This window comes from Lampetra fluviatilis, chromosome 67 (genome assembly GCF_964198595.1).
Source record: "Lampetra fluviatilis chromosome 67, kcLamFluv1.1, whole genome shotgun sequence".
NCBI classification, from domain to species: Eukaryota; Metazoa; Chordata; class Hyperoartia; order Petromyzontiformes; family Petromyzontidae; genus Lampetra; species Lampetra fluviatilis.
In genome coordinates, this window is record NC_136341.1 from 4,176,834 (window position 1) to 4,195,794 (window position 18,961).

General features: G+C 55.2%; 2 protein-coding genes across 5 annotated transcripts in view; both read right to left on the reverse strand.

Annotated features, from left to right (window-relative positions):
* The window catches only part of MCCC1 (methylcrotonyl-CoA carboxylase subunit 1), a 38,716-nt gene extending 29,286 nt beyond the window's left edge, over positions 1-9,430 (reverse strand). The window contains exons 1-8 of one of the 2 annotated variants that reach the window (XM_078882818.1): positions 9,351-9,401; positions 7,538-7,599; positions 5,722-5,855; positions 4,859-4,954; positions 4,473-4,594; positions 3,629-3,776; positions 1,644-1,765; positions 598-709 (exon numbers count right to left, since the gene is read on the reverse strand). In XM_078882818.1, the coding sequence (XP_078738944.1) occupies positions 598-709; positions 1,644-1,765; positions 3,629-3,776; positions 4,473-4,594; positions 4,859-4,954; positions 5,722-5,855; positions 7,538-7,599; positions 9,351-9,385 (831 nt within the window). In that variant the 5' untranslated portion in view covers positions 9,386-9,401. Of the gene's footprint in view, positions 1-597; positions 710-1,643; positions 1,766-3,628; positions 3,777-4,472; positions 4,595-4,858; positions 4,955-5,721; positions 5,856-7,537; positions 7,600-9,350 lie in introns of both variants that reach the window. The other variant, XM_078882819.1, reaches the window with a different exon arrangement.
* A 5,344-nt stretch (positions 9,431-14,774) lies between these two features.
* LOC144952425 (uncharacterized) overlaps positions 14,775-18,961 on the reverse strand; it is a 7,673-nt gene continuing 3,486 nt past the window's right edge. Inside the window, exons 3-6 of one of the 3 annotated variants that reach the window (XR_013640622.1) lie at positions 18,908-18,961; positions 16,902-18,059; positions 15,736-16,306; positions 14,775-15,690 (exon numbers count right to left, since the gene is read on the reverse strand). The exon at positions 18,908-18,961 is cut by the window's right edge and continues 10 nt beyond it. Coding sequence is in view for 1 of the 3 variants with exons in the window: in XM_078882822.1 (XP_078738948.1) it covers positions 16,193-16,306; positions 16,902-18,059; positions 18,908-18,961 (1,326 nt within the window). In the remaining 2 variants the exon portion in view is untranslated. Of the gene's footprint in view, positions 16,307-16,901; positions 18,060-18,907 lie in introns of all 3 variants that reach the window. The other 2 variants (XR_013640623.1, XM_078882822.1) reach the window with 2 other exon arrangements.

An 18,961-nucleotide genomic window follows, 5' to 3' on the forward strand; every position in this document is an offset into this window, starting at 1 on the left:
GGCAACAAAACTGACACCTTTTTGACAAGGAGTCATGTTAACATAGACCACAATACCTGCAGCCATAATGCAAACAAAAAACACAACTCTGATAATGTATGCACTGTCCTTGAAGTTGATTGGTCCACACCCGAGACAGCTTCCCTTAGAGCCTAGTCTCACATGGGTTGGACTAGGCTCTAAGGAAAGCCGTCTCGGGTGTGGACCAATCAACTTCAAGGACAGTGCACACATTATCAGAGTTGTGTTTTTTGTTTGCATTATGGCTGCAGGTATTGTGGTCTATGCAAACATGACTCCTTGTAAAAAAGGTGTCAGTTTTGTTGCCAGATAGAAGGGTAAAAAAACAATTATCAACATCATCATCATCAGCAACGTGACGATGTTGATGGTGAAGATGTTGATGGTGATGATGGTGGCGATGATGTTGATGGTGGTGATGATGGTGGCGATGATGGTGGCGATGATGATGATGATGGTGATGATGGTGGCGATGATGTTGTTGTTGATGTTGTTGATGGTGATGGTGATGTTGTTGTTGTTGATGTTGTTGATGGTGATGTTGTTGTTGTTGATGTTGTTGATGATGTCCCTCACCGCCGGAGCCTCCTCGATAACCTTCTGGTGTCTCCGCTGGAGGCTGCAATCTCTCTCAAACAGGTAGACAGCGTTGCCGTGGTGATCCGCAAACACCTGTACCTCCACGTGACTGACACACCATACCACGTCACCCACCACGTCACCCACCACGTCACCCACCACGTCACTCACCACGTCACTCACCACGTCACTCACCACGTCACCCACCACGTCACTCACCACGTCACTCACCACGTCACTCACCACGTCACCCACCACGTCACCCACCACGTCACCCACCACGTCACTCACCACGTCACTCACCACGTCACTCACCACGTCGCTCACCACGTCGCTCACCACGTCGCTCACCACGTCGCTCACCACGTCGCTCACCACGTCACTCACCACGTCACCCACCACGTCACTCACCACTCACCACGTCACTCACCACGTCACCCACCACGTCACTCACCACGTCACTCACCACGTCACCCACCACATGTCTCACTCACCACGTCACTCACCACGTCACTCACCACGTCACTCACCACGTCACTCACCACGTCACTCACCACGTCACTCACCACGTCACCCACCACGTCACTCACCACGTCACCCACCACTCACTCATCACGTCACTCGCCACGTCACTCGCCACGTCACTCACCACGTCACTCACCACGTCACCCACCACTCACTCATCACGTCACTCACCACGTCACTCACCACGTCACTCACCACGTCACTCACCACGTCACTCACCACGTCACCCACCACGTGTCTCACTCACCACGTCACTCACCACGTCACTCACCACGTCACTCACCACGTCACTCACCACGTCACTCACCACGTCACTCACCACGTCACTCACCACGTCACTCACCACATCACTCACCACGTCACTCACCACGTCACTCACCACGTCACACCACGTCACTCACCACGTCACTCACCACATCACTCACCACGTCACTCACCACGTCACTCACCACGTCACACCACGTCACGTGGTCACACTACACCACGTCACACCATGTCGTCACACCACGTGGTCTCACCGTGGGTTATCGACGTATCTCTCGATGATGACGTCGTCGTTGTTGAACGACTTCATCGCCTCTCGGCGCGCCGCTCCCAGCTGCTCCTCAAACTCCGCGTCGCTACGCACGATCCTCATGCCCTGTGCAACATCAACATCATCAACACCATCACCATCACCATCAACACCATCAACATCACCATCAACATCACCATCAACACCATCAACACCATCAGCGTCGCTCCCAGCTGCTCCTCAAACTCCGCGTCGCTATGCACGATCCTCATGCCCTGTGCAACATCAACATCAACACCATCACCATCACCATCAACACCATCAACATCACCATCAACATCACCATCAACACCATCAGCGTCGCTCCCAGCTGGTCCTCAAACTCCGCGTCGCTACGCACGATCCTCATGCCCTGTGCAACATCAACATCAACACCATCACCATCAACACCAACACCATCAACATCACCATCAACATCAACACCATCAATACCATGAACACCATCAACACCATCAGCGTCGCTACGCACGATCCTCATGCCCTGTGCAACGTCAACATCAACATCAACACCGCCATCAACATCGCCATCAACACCATCACCATCAACACCATCAACATCAACACCATCAATACCATCAACACCATCAATACCATCAACACCATCAATAACATCAACACCATCAACACCATCAACACCATCAACATCAACACCATCAATATCAACACCATCAACACCATCAACATCAACAACATCAACACCATCAATACCATCAACACCATCAACACCATCAACATCAACACCATCAACATCAACACCATCAACACCAACACCATCAATACCATCAACACCATCAACACCATCACCATCAACACCATCAACACCATCAACACCATCAACACCATCAACACCATCAACATCAACACCATCACCATCATCACCATCACCACCATCACCACCATCAACACCATCAACACCATCATCACCATCACCATCATCACCATCACCACCATCACCACCATCAACACCATCACCATCACCACCATCAACATCACCACCATCACCATCACCACCATCACCACCATCAACACTAACACCATCACCACCATCAACACCATCACCACCATCAACACTAACACCATCACCACCACCATCACCACCATCAACACTACCACCATCACCACCATCACCACCATCAACACTAACACCATCACCACCATCACCACCATCACCACCATCAACACTAACACCATCACCACCACCATCACCACCATCAACACTACCACCATCACCACCATCACCACCATCAACACTAACACCATCACCACCATCACCACCATCACCACCATCACCACCATCACCACCATCAACACCATCAACACCACCACCACCATCACCACCATCACCACCATCACCACCATCACCACCATCAACACCATCACCATCATCACCATCACCACCATCACCATCACCATCAACACCAACACCATCACCACCATCACCACCATCACCACCATCACCACCATCACCACCATCACCACCATCACCACCATCATCACCATCACCATCACCACCATCAACATCACCATCACCATCATCACCATCATCACCATCACCACCATCAACATCACCACCATCACCATCATCACCATCATCACCATCATCACCATCACCACCATCACCATCATCACTATCACCACCACCATCACCACCATCACCATCATCACCATCACCACCATCACCACCATCACCATCATCACCATCACCACCATCAACACCATCACCACCATCAACACTAACACCATCACCACCATCACCACCATCACCACCATCACCACCATCACCACCATCACCACCATCAACACTAACACCATCACCACCATCAACACCATCACCACCATCAACACTAACACCATCACCACCACCATCACCACCATCAACACTAACACCATCACCACCATCACCACCATCACCACCATCACCACCATCACCTTGCCGCCGCCGCCCCTCACGGCCTTCACCATCACCGGGTAGCCGATGAGCTCCGCCTCCTTTCTCAGCCGCCCCTCTGATTGGTCGTCGCCGTGGTAACCCTTGATGATTGGCACCCCCGCCGCCTCCATGATGGCCTTGGATGTGCTGGGACGGTGAGGGGGGTGAAGGGGGTGAGGGGGGGGTGAGGGGGGGTGAGGGGGGGGGGGTGAGGGGGGGTGAGGGGGGGGTGGTGAGCGAGTGGCGAGTGAGTGGTGAGCGAGTGGTGAGTGAGCGAGGAGCGAGCGTGGTGAGCGAGCGAGTGGTGAGCGTGCAGTGAGCGAGTGGTGAGCGTGGTGAGTGAGCGAGTGAATGATGACTGAGTGAGTGAGCGAGTGAGCGAGTGACTGAGTAAGTGAGTGGTGAGCGAGTGGTGAGTGAGCGAGGAGCGAGCGTGGTGAGCGAGCGAGTGGTGGGCAAGCGGTGAGTGAGTGGTGAGCGTGGTGAGTGAGCGAGTGAGTGGTGAGTGTATGGTGAGCGTGCGGTGAGCGAGTGGTGAGCGTGGCGAGTGAGCGAGTGAATGATGACTGAGTGAGTGTGCGAGTGAGCGAGTGAGTGGTGAGCGTGGTGACTGAGTGAGTGAGTGAGTGGTGAGCGTGGTAAGTGAATGAGTGGTGAGCGTGGTGAGCGAGTGGTGAGCACCTCTTGAACCCCATGTCTCTGATGGCGGAGGCGGGCGGTGAGTGAGTGAGCGAGTGAGCGAGTGACTGAGTGAGTGGTGAGTGAGCATGGTGAGTGTGGTGAGTGAGTGGTGAGTGAGTGAGCGTGGTGAGTGAGTGGTGAGCGAGCGAGGTGAGTGAGCACCTCTTGAACCCCATGTCTCGGATGGCGGAGGCGGGGGGTCCGACAAAGACGACGCCGGCTGCTTGGCAACGCTCGGCAAACTCGGCAGACTCCGACAGGAACCCGTAGCCTGGGTGCACAGCCTGGGGGGGGGGGGGGCACGTGGGGGGGTCACGTGGGGGTCACGTGGGGGGGAACACGTGGGGGTGAGACAGTGAAAAGCAGCAATCTGTGAGCGATCATCAAACGTGTGCCCCCCCCCCCCCGTGCCCCTCCCCCCGTGCCCCCCCCCCCCCGTGCCCCTCCCCCCCGTGCCCCCCCCCCGTGCCCCTCCCCCCCGTGCCCCTCCCCCCGTGCCCCTCCCCCCGTGCCCCTCCCCCCGTGCCCCCCCCCCCCCCCCGCCTCACCTGAGCCCCCGAGTGTCGAGCCACCTCCAGGATTCTGTCCATGTTGAGGTAGCTCAGCTGGGAGGCCGCGGGGCCAATGTGGTGCGCCTCGTCCGCCTGCGACACAACAACAACCACCACCACTCGTGACGTCACAACAACCACCACCACCACTCGTGACGTCACAACAACCACCACCACCACTCGCGACATCACAACAACAACAACCGCCACTCGCGACATCACAAAAACAACAACAACCACCACAACTCGTGACGTCACAACAACAACAACCACAACAACAATCACAACCACAACTCGCGACGTCACAACAACCACAACAACCACTCGCGACATCGCTCCAACAACAACCACCACTCGCGACATCACAACAACAACAACAACCACCACAACTCGTGACGTCACAACAACAACAACAACCACCACCACTCGCGACAACGCTACAACAACAACAACAACCGCCACTAAGTGGTGGTGACGTCACAACATCGCTCGCCACCACCATTCAGAGCACAACCATCGCCATGGTGATGGTTGTGCCGATTGCTGTGGTGGCGGTGGTTGTTGTTGCTATGGCGGTGGTTGTTGTTGCTATGGCGGTGGTTTTGTTGCTATGGCGGTGGTTGTTGTTGCTATGGCGGTGGTTTTGTTGCTATGGCGGTGGTTGTTGTTGCTATGGCGATGGTTGTTGTTGCTATGGCGGTGGTTGTTGTTGCTATGGCGGTGGTTGTTGTTGCTATGGCGGTGGTTGTTGTTGGCGTGGTGGTGGTGGTGGTTGTTGCGGTTCACGTGATGAGTGTTGCGGTGGTGGTGGCGGCGGTCGTGGTGGCGGTTGCCGCGGTTACTGTTGCCGCTTTGGTTACCATGGCGACGTGCATGGCTGTAGCGTCGGGGTCACTGAACACCGCCACGCTCCGCACCCCCATGGCCCTCGCCGAACGGATGACGCGGCACGCAATCTCACCCCGGTTCGCCACCAACACAGAGTCGATCCTGCCTGGGTCACGGGGTCAAGGGGTCACGGGGACACGGGGTCACGGGGACACGGAGACACGGAGACACGGAGACACGGGGACACGGGGACACGGGGACACGGGGACACGGGGTCACGCAATCTCACCCCGGTTCGCCACCAACACCGAGTCGATCCTGCCTGGGTCACGGGGTCAAGGGGTCACGGGGACACGGGGTCACGGGGACACGGGGTCACGGGGACACGGGGACACGGGGTCACGGGGACACGGAGACACGGGGACACGGGGACACGGGGACACGGGGTCACGCAATCTCACCCCGGTTCGCCACCAACACCGAGTCGATCCTGCCTGGGTCACGGGGACACGGGGTCACGGGGTAACGGGGACACAGGGTCAAGGGGTCATGGGGACACGCAATCTCACCCCGGTTCGCCACCAACACAGAGTCGATCCTGCCTGGGACACGGAGACACGGAGACACGGGGTCACGGAGACACGGGGTCAAGGGGTCACGGGGTCACGCGGCACGCAATCTCACCCCGGTTCGCCACCAACACCGAGTCGATCCTGCCTGAGACACGGGGACACGGGGTCACGGGGACATGGAGACACAGAGACACGGGGACACGGGGTCACGGGGTCACGGAGACACGGGGTCACGGAGACACGGGGTCACGGAGACACACGGAGACACACGGAGACACGGGGTCATGGGGTCACGGGGTCATGGGGTCACGGAGACACGCGATCTCCACGTGGAGCTGATGTAGCCTTGCTGTAGATGATGGTGATCGTGATACTGCTGGCGGTGATGGTGATGGTGGTGATGGTGATGGTGGTGATGGTGGTGATGGTGGTGATGGTGGTGGTGGTGATGGTGGTGGTGATGGTGGTGGTGGTGGTGGTGGTGATGGTGGTGATGGTGGTGATGGTGGTGGTGGTGATGGTGGTGATGGTGGTGATGGTGGTGGTGGTGATGGTGGTGATGGTGGTGGTGGTGATGGTGGTGGTGATGGTGGTAATGGTGGTGATGGTGGTGGTGATGATGGTGGTGATGGTGGTGGTGGTGGTGGTGATGGTGGTGGTGATGGTGATGATGGTGGTGATGGTGGTGGTGGTGATGATGGTGGTGATGGTGGTGATGGTGGTGGTGATGGTGGTGGTGATGGTGGTGATGGTGGTGGTGGTGGTGATGATGGTGGTGATGGTGGTGATGGTGGTGGTGATGGTGGTGGTGGTGATGGTGGTGGTGATGGTGGTGGTGATGGTGATGATGGTGGTGATGGTGGTGGTGGTGATGGTGGTGGTGGTGATGATGGTGGTGATGGTGGTGGTGATGGTGGTGATGGTGGTGGTGGTGATGGTGGTGGTGATGGTGGTGATGGTGGTGATGGTGGTGGTGATGGTGATGATGTTGGTGATGGTGGTGATGATGGTGGTGATGGTGGTGGTGGTGATGGTGGTGATGATGATGGTGGTGGTGATGGTGGTGTTGATAGTGGTGATGGTGGTGATGGTGGTGATGGTGATGATGGTGATGGTGGTGACGGTGGTCATGATGGTGATGGTGGTGATGGTGGTGGTGGTGTTGATGGTGGTGATGGTGGTGATGGTGGTGATGATGATGGTGATGATGGTGGTGATGATGGTGGTGATGATGGTGGTGATGGTGGTGGTGATGGTGGTGATGTTGATCAATCACCTGAATGGGGAGAGGATGAGTAGAGAGCTCTGGACGGGATGGCATTGCGCCTGGGCCAGCCCCTGCAGCACAACGCAGACCACACACACGCGTCACACACGCGTCACACACGCGTCACACACGCGTCACACACGCGTCACACACGCGTCACACACGCGTCACACACGCGTCACACACGCGTCACACACGCGTCACACACGCGTCACACACGCGTCACACACGCGTCACACACGCGTCACCCCCACATTTAATACACTACACGCTACACACTACACACACTATACACTACACACAGCACTATACACTACATACCACGCACACTATACACTACACACCACACACACTGCACACCCACACTATACACTACACACCACACTTAATACACGACACACACACACTATACACTACACACCACACACACTATACACACTCTATACACTACACACACTCTATACACTACACACACTATACACTACATACCACGCACACTATACACTACACACCACACACACTACACACCCACACTATACACTACACTTAATACACGACACACACTACACAACTAATACACTACACACCACACACTACACAACACACCACGTACACTATACACTACACACACACTATACACTACACACCACACTTAATACACGACACACACACACACTATACACACACAAACTATACACTACACACCACACACACTATACACTACACACACACTATACACTACACACACTCTATACACTACACACACTATACACCACACACACTATACACTACACACCACACACACTATACACTACACACACACTATACACTACACACACTATACACTACACACACTATACACTACACACCACACACACTATACACTACACACCACACTTAATACACCACACACACACACTATACACTACACACCACACACACACACACACACTATACACACACACTATACACACACACCACAACACACACTACACTATACACACACACTACACTATACACACACACTACACTATACACACACACTACACTATACACACACACTACACTATACACGACACACACACACCACACACGCTATACACACACACACAACACACACTATACTATACACTACACACACAAAACTAATACGCTACACGACTGAGATGACCGGCAGATGCACCACCAGCTGTGCTCCCCGCTGTGCCAGGCTAGGTGCAGGAGGCCACGCGGACAGACCCAGGTGGTGTGTGGTAGTGAAAGTGGTGGCGGTTGTGGTGGTAATGGTGGTGGTTGTGGTGATAGTGGCGGTGGTGGTTGTGGTGGTGGTTGTGGTGATAGTGGTGGTTGTGGTGATAGTGGTGGTTGTGGTGGTAATGGTTGTGGTGGTTGTTGTGGTGGTTGTTGTGGTTGTTGTGGTGGTAATGGTTGTGGTGGTTGTTGTGGTTGTTGTGGTGGTAATGGTTGTGGTGGTAATGGTTGTGGTGGTTGTTGTGGTGGTAATGGTTGTGGTGGTAATGGTTGTGGTGGTAATGGTTGTGGTTGTTGTGGTGGTTGTTGTGGTGGTAATGGTTGTAATGGTTGTTGTGGTTGTTGTGGTGGTTGTGGTTGTTGTGGTGGTAATGATTGTGGTGGTTGTTGTGGTGGTAATGGTTGTGGTGGTTGTTGTGGTTGTTGTGGTTGTTGTGGTGGTAATGGTTGTGGTGGTTGTAATGGTTGTGGGGGTTGTAATGGTTGTGGGGGTTGTTGTGGTGGTTGTGGTGGTTGTTGTGGTGGTTGTAATGGTTGTTGTGGTTGTTGTGGTGGTTGTGGTGGTGGTCACCTCCACAGAGACGAGAACATCGCCTGGGCAGACATTGACAAGCGACGCGATGACGTCACCGCCGGGAGGTGTGTCCTCGCCGGCCAATGGGAGCGCGCCTCTTGAGCCTGCGCGCTGACGTCACCACGCACGTCCGACCTTGGTAGGGGGGGGGTTGGCGGAGCCGACGTGCGTGATGACGTCATCACTAACGCGCGATGACGTCACTGCACTAAAAAGAAACCGCCCCCCGCCGCTATTGGGCAACGCGACCAAAAACGTCATCACGTAAGCCAGGACGGACACACACACACTCTCTCTCTGTACGTGATGACGTCAGCGCGCTCTTTACCCCCCCCCCCCGCCAAGTTCGGACGTGCGCGGTGACGTCAGCGCGCACGTCCTTAGCGCGTCAACGTCACCGCGTTCATCCGGGACCTTGGTGGTGCGGAGCCGACGTTGCGTGGTTACGTCATCACTAACGCGCGATGACGTCACTGCACTAAAGCGAAACCGCCCCCCGCCGCCAGTGGGCGACGCGACCACCTGACGTCATCACGTAAACCAGAACTCTGCGTGTGATGACGTCAGCGCGCACCCCGGTGCCCCCTCACTGGCCAAGGTCAGACGTGCGCGGTGACGTCATCGCGCGCGATCACAGCGCGGTGACGTCACCACGCACGTAGGGGTTGCGGAGCCGACGTGCGTGGTTACGTCACTACAAACACGCGGTGACGTCACGAAGTAGAACAGCACCCCCACGTGTGATACTGCAGCAGGAATACGATTAGCTGTGAAGGGGCCGTCCATAAATGACGTCACGCACCTGGGGGGGGGGGGGGGTCAGACATTTGTGACGATGTGTGACGAGGGGGGGGGTGAGAAATGTGACGTCACATCAAAATGCTGCAACTTTAAATAAATATAGGCAACACGTTCTACTTAATTAAATGGACTTTGTAATAAATGTTTTCTCCTACAACATCAGAGTGCAGCGCCACATTAAATACGCACTACAATGACAATAGTTTAAAGTGATTTGAAGCATGTTTTATTTTTTGGGGGGGGGGGGGGGGGCAGAGCTTTGTGACGTCATATTTGAGGGGGGGGGGTCTGACTTTTTGTGACGTCGTGTGACGAGGGGTGGGGGGGGGGTGAGAAATGTGACGTCACATCAAAATGCTGCAAATTTAAATACATATAGACAACACGTTCTTATTTAAATATAATTTTTAATAAATGCATTTCAAAATTTATTAGCTTTGTTTTCTCATTCACTTGTACATGATGATGGCTGCTTGTGTTGCAATCGAAACGTCGTATTCTATTATTATTTAATTACATTTCTTTCTGCGTTACTTTACCGAAAGAACCAAATAGCATCTTCTTGGTTCTTTCGGTAAAGTCACGTAGAAGGGAAATAATAAAATAAAACAATACAATTCTCACGACGTTTCGGCCACAACGCAAGCAGCCGTCGTCAGGTGAAGAACAGGTCTGTCGGAAAGACAGAAAGACATTCAGACGCTGTCTCCCCGACAGACCTGTTCTTCACCCGAGGACGGCTGCTTGCGTTGTGGCCGAAACGTCGTGAGAATTGTACTTTATTATGTTTAATTTTTATTATTTTATTATTTCCCTTCTACGTGATGACTTTACCGAAAGAACCAAGAAGATGAATCCCTGCAGTCACGAAAGCTTTAAATCTAGTTCGACATCTTCTGATTCTGTGATAACTGGGACCTCTGCCCCGACACCTTCATCCATGCCCAGCCCCAGCACCTGTCGATCAATCAACACCGTGATGGGACCTCCTTTGCCAGTACCAAAATATGAGAATAGGATTTTCCCCCTTTTTTCAGGTTGTTAAGATGTTAACACACCAAACTGAAACCTTTTACAATGAATCGTGTAACTGCATTAACCACAATACTTGTGGTCAGAATGCAAACATAAAACACACTCTGATAGTATGATGCATTGTATTTGAAGCTGATTGGTCCACACCAGAGACAGCTTTCTTTAGAGCCTCGTCTCACACGGTGTTAGACCAGAGGACGCTAAAAGGACATAGACCTTCTATGGGAACCGGTTCCCTATCTCTTCACATGGGGCCATAGACCTTCTATGGGAACCGGTTCCCTATCTCTTCACATGGGGCCATAGACCTTCTATGGGAACCGGTTCCCTATCTCTTCACATGGGGCCATAGACCTTCTATGGGAACCGGTTCCCTATCTCTTCACATGGGGCCATAGACCTTCTATGGGAACCGGTCCCCTATCTCTTAACATGGGCCCATAGACCTTCTATGGGAACCGGTTCCCTATCTCTTAACATGGGCCCATAGACCTTCTATGGGAACCGGTCCCCTATCTCTTCACATGGGGCCATATACCTTCTATGGGAACCGGTTCCCTATCTCTTCACATGGGGCCATAGACCTTCTATGGGAACCGGTTCCCTATCTCTTCACATGGGGCCATAGACCTTCTATGGGAACCGGTTCCCTATCTCTTAACATGGGGCCATAGACCTTCTATGGGAACCGGTTCCCTATCTCTTAACATGGGGCCATAGACCTTCTATGGGAACCGGTTCCCTATCTCTTAACATGGGGCCATAGTACTTATGGGAACCGGTTCCCTATCTCTTAACATGGGGCCATAGACCTTCTATGGGAACCGGTTCCCTATCTCTTAACATGGGGCCATAGTACTTATGGGAACCGGTTCCCTATCTCTTAACATGGGCCCATAGACCTTCTATGGGAACCGGTTCCCTATCTCTTAACATGGCCCATAGACCTTCCATGGGAACCGGTTCCCTATCTCTTAACATGGGGCCATAGACCTTCTATGGGAACCGGTTCCCTATCTCTTAACATGGCCCATAGACCTTCTATGGGAACCGGTTCCCTATCTCTCAACATGGACCCATAGACTTTCTATGGGAACCGGTTCCCTATCTCTTAACATGGCCCATAGACTTTCTATGGGAACCGGTTCCCTATCTCTTAACATGACCCATAGACTTTCTATGGGAACCGGTTCCCTATCTCTTAACATGACCCATAGACTTTCTATGGGAACCGGTTCCCTATCTCTTAACATGGCCCATAGACTTTCTATGGGAACCGGTTCCCTATCTCTTAACATGGGCCATAGACTTTCTATGGGAACCGGTTCCCTATCTCTTAACATGGGCCCATAGACTTTCTATGGGAACCGGTTCCCTATCTCTTAACATGGGCCATAGACTTTCTATGGGACCCGGTTCCCTATCTCTTAACATGACCCATAGACTTTCTATGGGAACCGGTTCCCTATCTCTTAACATGACCCATAGACTTTCTATGGGAACCGGTTCCCTATCTCTTAACATGACCCATAGACTTTCTATGGGAACCGGTTCCCTATCTCTTAACAAGGCCCATAGACTTTCTATAGGAACCGGTTCCCTATCTCTTAACATGGGGCCATAGACTTTCACTGGGACCCGGTTCCCTATCTCTTAACATGGAGCCATAGACTTTCTATGGGATCCGGTTCCCTATCTCTTAACAAGGAGCCATAGACCTTCTATGGGAACCGGTTCCCTATCTCTTAACATGGGGCCATAGACTTTCTATGGGATCCGGTTCCCTATCTCTTAACATGGAGCCATAGACCTGCTATGGGAACCGGTTCCCTATCTCTTAACATGGAGCCATAGACCTTCTATGGGAACCGGTTCCCTATCTCTCAACAAGGGCCCATAGACTTTCTATGGGATCCGGTTCCCTATCTCTTAACATGGAGCCATAGACCTTCTATGGGAACCGGTTCCCTATCTCTTAACATGGAGCCATAGACCTTCTATGGGAACCGGTTCCCTATCTCTTAACATGGGCCCATAGACCTTCTATGGGAACCGGTTCCCTATCTCTCAACATGGGCCCATAGACTTTCTATGGGAACCGGTTCCCTAAGTACAGATTGATCACTTCTAAATACAAACTGATCACGTCTAAGTACAGATTGATCCCGTCTAAGTCCCGTGACTTGATTAAGGCGCTGCATTGATTCAACTGAGTCAAGCTGCCCTCCCTCCCGCAGGATCTCTGGCATCGTCTGTGAGCCAGCACTTGCAGGGCTGCGCCCGTGCCTGTCCAAGTGTTTGTCTTCCTGCCTCAGACCACCGCTGCCTAAGAGGGAGAGATCCCCCGTGTAGCCTTAACAGACTGTTGAGGCAGACTCACACAGAGATCCGTAGACTCACACAGATACCCAGTCTCACACAGAGACCCGTAAACTCTCACAGAGATCCGTAGACTCACACAGATACCCAGTCTCACACAGAGACCCGTAGACTCACACAGAGACCTGTAGACTCACAGAGACCCGTAGACTCACACAGAGACCCGTAGACTCACAAAGAGACCCATAGACTCACAAAGAGACCCACAGACTCACACAGAGACCCACAGACTCACACAGAGACCCATAGACTCACACAGAGACCCACAGACTCACACAGAGACCCCTAGACTCGCACAGAGACCCACAGACTCACACAGAGACCCACAGACTCACACAGAGACGCGCAGACTCACACAGAGACCCATAGACTCACACAGAGACCCACAGACTCACACAGAGACCCACAGACTCACACAGAGACCCACAGACTCACACAGAGACCCAGACTCACACAGAGACCCAGACTCACACAGAGACCCAGACTCACACAGAGACCCATAGACGCACACTGATACACAGATACATGCAGACTCGCACAGAGACCCACAGACTCCCACAGAATCGCACAGACCCACAGACTCACCCGATTCAAGAGCCGAATGGCTCACATGGCTATACCAAATAATTGAAACTGAAAACTGGAGACACATACCGACACACAAGAGACATACTGACTCACTCAGAGACGCACAGAGACCCACAGAGACCCCACAGAGACCCATTATCTCTATGGGTCTCTGTGTATCTCTATGGGTCTCTGTGTATCTCTATGAGTCTCTGTGTATCTCTATGGGTCTCTGTGTATCTCTATGAGTCTCTGTGTATCTCTATGAGTCTCTGTGTATCTCTATGAGTCTCTGTGTATCTCTATGGGTCTCTGTGTATCTCTATGAGTCTCTGTGTATCTCTATGGGTCTCTGTGTATCTCTATGAGTCTCTGTGTATCTCTATGAGTCTCTGTGTATCTCTATGGGTCTCTGTGTATCTCTATGGGTCTCTGTGTATCTCTATGGGTCTCTGTGTATCTCTATGGGTCTCTGTGTATCTCTATGAGTCTCTGTGTATCTCTATGGGTCTCTGTGTATCTCTATGGGTCTCTGTGTATCTCTATGAGTCTCTGTGTATCTCTATGGGTCTCTGTGTATCTCTATGGGTCTCTGTGTATCTCTATGAGTCTCTGTGTATCTCTATGGGTCTCTGTGTATCTCTATGGGTCTCTGTGTATCTCTATGAGTCTCTGTGTATCTCTATGGGTCTCTGTGTATCTCTATGGGTCTCTGTGTATCTCTATGAGTCTCTGTGTATCTCTATGGGTCTCTGTGTATCTCTATGAGTCTCTGTGTATCTCTATGAGTCCATGGGTTTACTTGAGTTCTCATCTGGGGGCCGATTAAACGGCCCTGCAGTGGCTGAGCAACAGAGGTCGCAAACGGGTTTTGATTCCTTACCCGTACCCGTACCCGGCCGCACCAGGGTCGCAAATGGCTACCCGTACCCAGCCGAGTACGGGTACCCATTCCCTACCCGTACCCTACCCGTACCCTACCCAAAATGAGTGACAAACGGTGACTCACCAGTGACTCACGGCCTACCTGTACTCATTCCCGGCCGCACCAGGGACGCGTACGGGTAGCCGGGTATCAGGTAGGGTACGGGTATCGGGTAAGGTACGGGTATCGGGTAGGGTACGGGTATCGGGTACCCGGTTGCGACCTCTGCTCAGCGGCAGCTTAGAGGTGGCCCAGCGGTGACCTCGAGGTGGTCAAAAGACGTGGCCCAGGGGAGAGCCAGCGATGACCTCGAGGTGGTCAAAAGACGTGGCCCAGGGGAGAGCCAGCGGTGACCTCGTGGTGGTCAAAAGACGTGGCCCAGGGGAGAGCCAGCGGTGACCTCGTGGTGGTCAAGAGACGTGGCCCAGGTGAGAGCCAGCGGTGACCTCATGGTGGTCAAAAGACGTGGCCCAGGGGAGAGCCAGCGGTAACCTCGTGGTGGTCAAGAGACGTGGCCCAGGGGAGAGCCAGCGGTGACCTCGTGGTGGTCAAGAGACGTGGCCCAGGGGAGAGCCAGTGGTGACCTCGTGGTGGTCAAGAGACGTGGCCCAGGGGAGAGCCAGCGGTGACCTCGTGGTGGTCAAGAGATGTGGCCAGCAGAGAGCCAGCGGTGACCTCGTGGTGGTCAAGAGACGTGGCCCAGGGGAGAGCCAGTGGTGACCTCGTGGTGGTCAAGAGACGTGGCCCAGGGGAGAGCCAGCGGTGACCTCGTGGTGGTCAAGAGACGTGGCCCAGGGGAGAGCCAGTGGTGACCTCGTGGTGGTCAAAAAACGTGGCCCAGGGGAGAGCCAGCGGTGACCTCGTGGTGGTCAGACGTGGCCCAGGGGAGAGCCAGCGGTGACCTCGTGGTGGTCAAGAGACGTGGCCCAGGGGAGAGCCAGTGGTGACCTCGTGGTGGTCAAAAGACGTGGCCCAGGGGAGAGCCAGTGGTGACCTCGTGGTGGTCAAAAGACGTGGCCCAGGGGAGAGCCAGTGGTGACCTCGTGGTGGTCAAAAGACGTGGCCCAGCGGTGACCCAGCGGTGACCTCGAGGTGGTCAAGAGACGTGGCCCAGCGGTGACCTCTGCGTGCTTCACGGCGAGGGGTCGCGAGAGGCCCGGGCGTGCCCCTGAGCGTGGTGCAGCGCCTCGGTGAGCAGGAAGCGCTCCTCACACTCTCGCCGCACCGTCTCCTGCAGCCGCAGCACCTGCCCCGAGACACGCGCACGACGACGACGACAACAACGACAACGACGACGACGATGATGATACACGCGGAGAGGTGGACAATGATGGAGCGGTGCGCTGGCACCGGTGATGACGGTGGTGCTGTCACTGACAGTGATTGGCTGGCACCGGTGATGACGTTGGTGCTGTCACTGACAGTGATTGGCTGGCACCGGTGATGACGGTGGTGCTGTCACTGACAGTGATTGGCTGGCACCGGTGATGACGGTGGTGCTGTCACTGACAGTGATTGGCTGGCACCGGTGATGACGGTGGTGCTGTCACTGACAGTGATTGGCTGGCACCGGTGATGACGGTGGTGCTGTCACTGACAGTGATTGGCTGGCACCGGTGATGACGGTGGTGGCCGGGTGGGCAAGCTACTGCCCGACTCGGCGAAAATGAACGAGAGAATGATTTACTGAGCGAGTGGGTGAGCTACCGAGCGACTCGGCAGATGAGCGAGCGAGTGAACAAGCGCGTGGTCGGGTCTCCGCCCGACCGGGTCGGTAGCGACAACCCCGGCCTGCGTTGGCCTGGGCACGAAGCGGACGTGGGGAGTGCGGCCCACCTCACCTCGTCCTCCGCGCATCCCAGCGCCGCTCGGAGGCTCTCGCCGCTCTCCCTCAGCGCCCGGGCCTCCTCCCTCTCCCTCCGTAGCGAGGCCTGCGCCTCGGCCAGCGCCCGGGCCTCCTCACTCTCCCTCCGTAGCGAGGCCTGCGCCTCGGCCAGCGCCCGGGCCTCCGCGGCCGCCCCCTCCTGCTGCCGCGCCAGCGAGGCCCGCAGACGGCGCGACCCCTCTCGCTCCAGCGCCAGCTCCTGCCGTGCGGCCCGCAGCTCCTGGGCCGCCCGGTCCCGCGAGGCCCCCTCCGCCCGGGCCTCCGCGAGCCGCTCCCGCAGTTGCCGGGCCGCCGTTTTCTCCAGGCCTAACGAGGCCTCCAAGTCGCCTAGCCGCGCCCGCAACTCCGACGTCCCAGATTCGGCGGCTGCGAGTCTCTCCCTCGATTTTTCGGCCTCCGTTTTTTCCAGGCCCAGCGAAGCCTCGAGCTGGCCTATCCGGGCCTTGAGTTCGTGCCGCTCCTCGGAGCGAGCGGCCTGCAGGAGGTTGACCCTGACCTGGGCCTTGGTGAGCTCCTCTCTCGACTTTTCGGCCGCCGTTCTCTCCAGGCCCAGCGAAGCCTCCAGTTGGCCTATCCGGGCCTTGAGTTCGTGTCGCTCCTCAGTGTGAGCGGCCTGCAGGAGGTCGACCCTGGCCTGGGCCTTGGTGAGCTCCTCCCTCGACTTTTCGGCCTCCGTTTTCTCCAGGCCCAGCGAAGCCTCCAGTTGGCCTATCCGGGCCTTGAGTTCGTGCCGCTCCTCGGAGCGAGCGGCCTGCAGGAGGTCGACCCTGGCCTGGGCCTTGGTGAGCTCCTCCTTCGACTTTTCGGCTGCCGCTTTCTCCAGGCCGAGCGAAGCCTCCAGCTCGCCCAGCCTCGCCTTCCAGGCGTTGGCCTCCCTGCCGCGGGCCGCCTGGCCGCGCGAGGCCCTGCTCTCGGCCTGCGCCAACGCCGCCTCCGCCCCCTTCCTCGCCGCCTTCTCCTCGTCCAGGCAGGCCCGGAGCTCGCCCAGCTCTCCCCGCAGGGCCTCGAGGTCCGTGTCGCGGGCGGCCTGGGCGAGGGAGGCCCCGGCCTCGGCCTGGGCGAGCCGCTCTCTGAGCGAGGCCTCCTGAGCGCGGAAGGCCTCGGCGGCTTGAGCCTGAAGAGACGGAGCGGGGGGACGTCGGAATCGTGATCACTTCTAAGTACAGATTGATCACCTCTAAGCATAGACTGATCACTTCTAAGTACAGATTGATCACTTCTAAGTACAGACTGATCACCTCGAAGTCCCGTGACTTGATTAAGGCGCGCTGCATTAATTCAACTGAGTCAAGCTGCCCTCCCTCCCGCGAGACCGGTGGCATCGTTCGTGAGCCAGCACTTGCAGGGCTGCGCCCATGCCTGTCTAAATCGACACCGTGTTTGTCTTCCTGCCTCAGACCACCTCTGCCTAAGAGGGAGATCCCCCGTGTAGCCTTAACAGACTGTTGGGGCAGTCTCAGATATCCGTAGACTCACACAGAGACCCACAGGCTCACACAGAGACCCACAGACTCACACAGAGACCCACAGACTCACACAGAGACCCATAGACTCACACAGAGACCCACAGACTCACACAGAGACCCACAGACTCACACAGAGACCCACAGACTCACACAGAGACCCACAGACTCACACAGAGACCCATAGACTCACACAGAGATCCGTAGACTCACACGGAGACCCATAGGCTCACACAGAGACCCACAGACTCACACAGAGACCCACAGGCTCACACAGAGACCCACAGGCTCACACAGAGACCCACAGACTCACACAGAGACCCATAGGCTCACACAGAGACCCACAGACTCACACAGAGATCCGTAGACTCACACAGAGACCCACAGACTCACACAGAGACCCACAGGCTCACGCAGAGATCCGTAGACTCACACAGAGACCCAGACTCAGGAGAGACGGGAGCGGCGTTGTCCGAGAGCACTCGTGTCATGACCCTACCTCTCCCGTCACGCGGCGCAGCTGTGTCTGCGCAATGTCCCTCTGCGAGGTCAC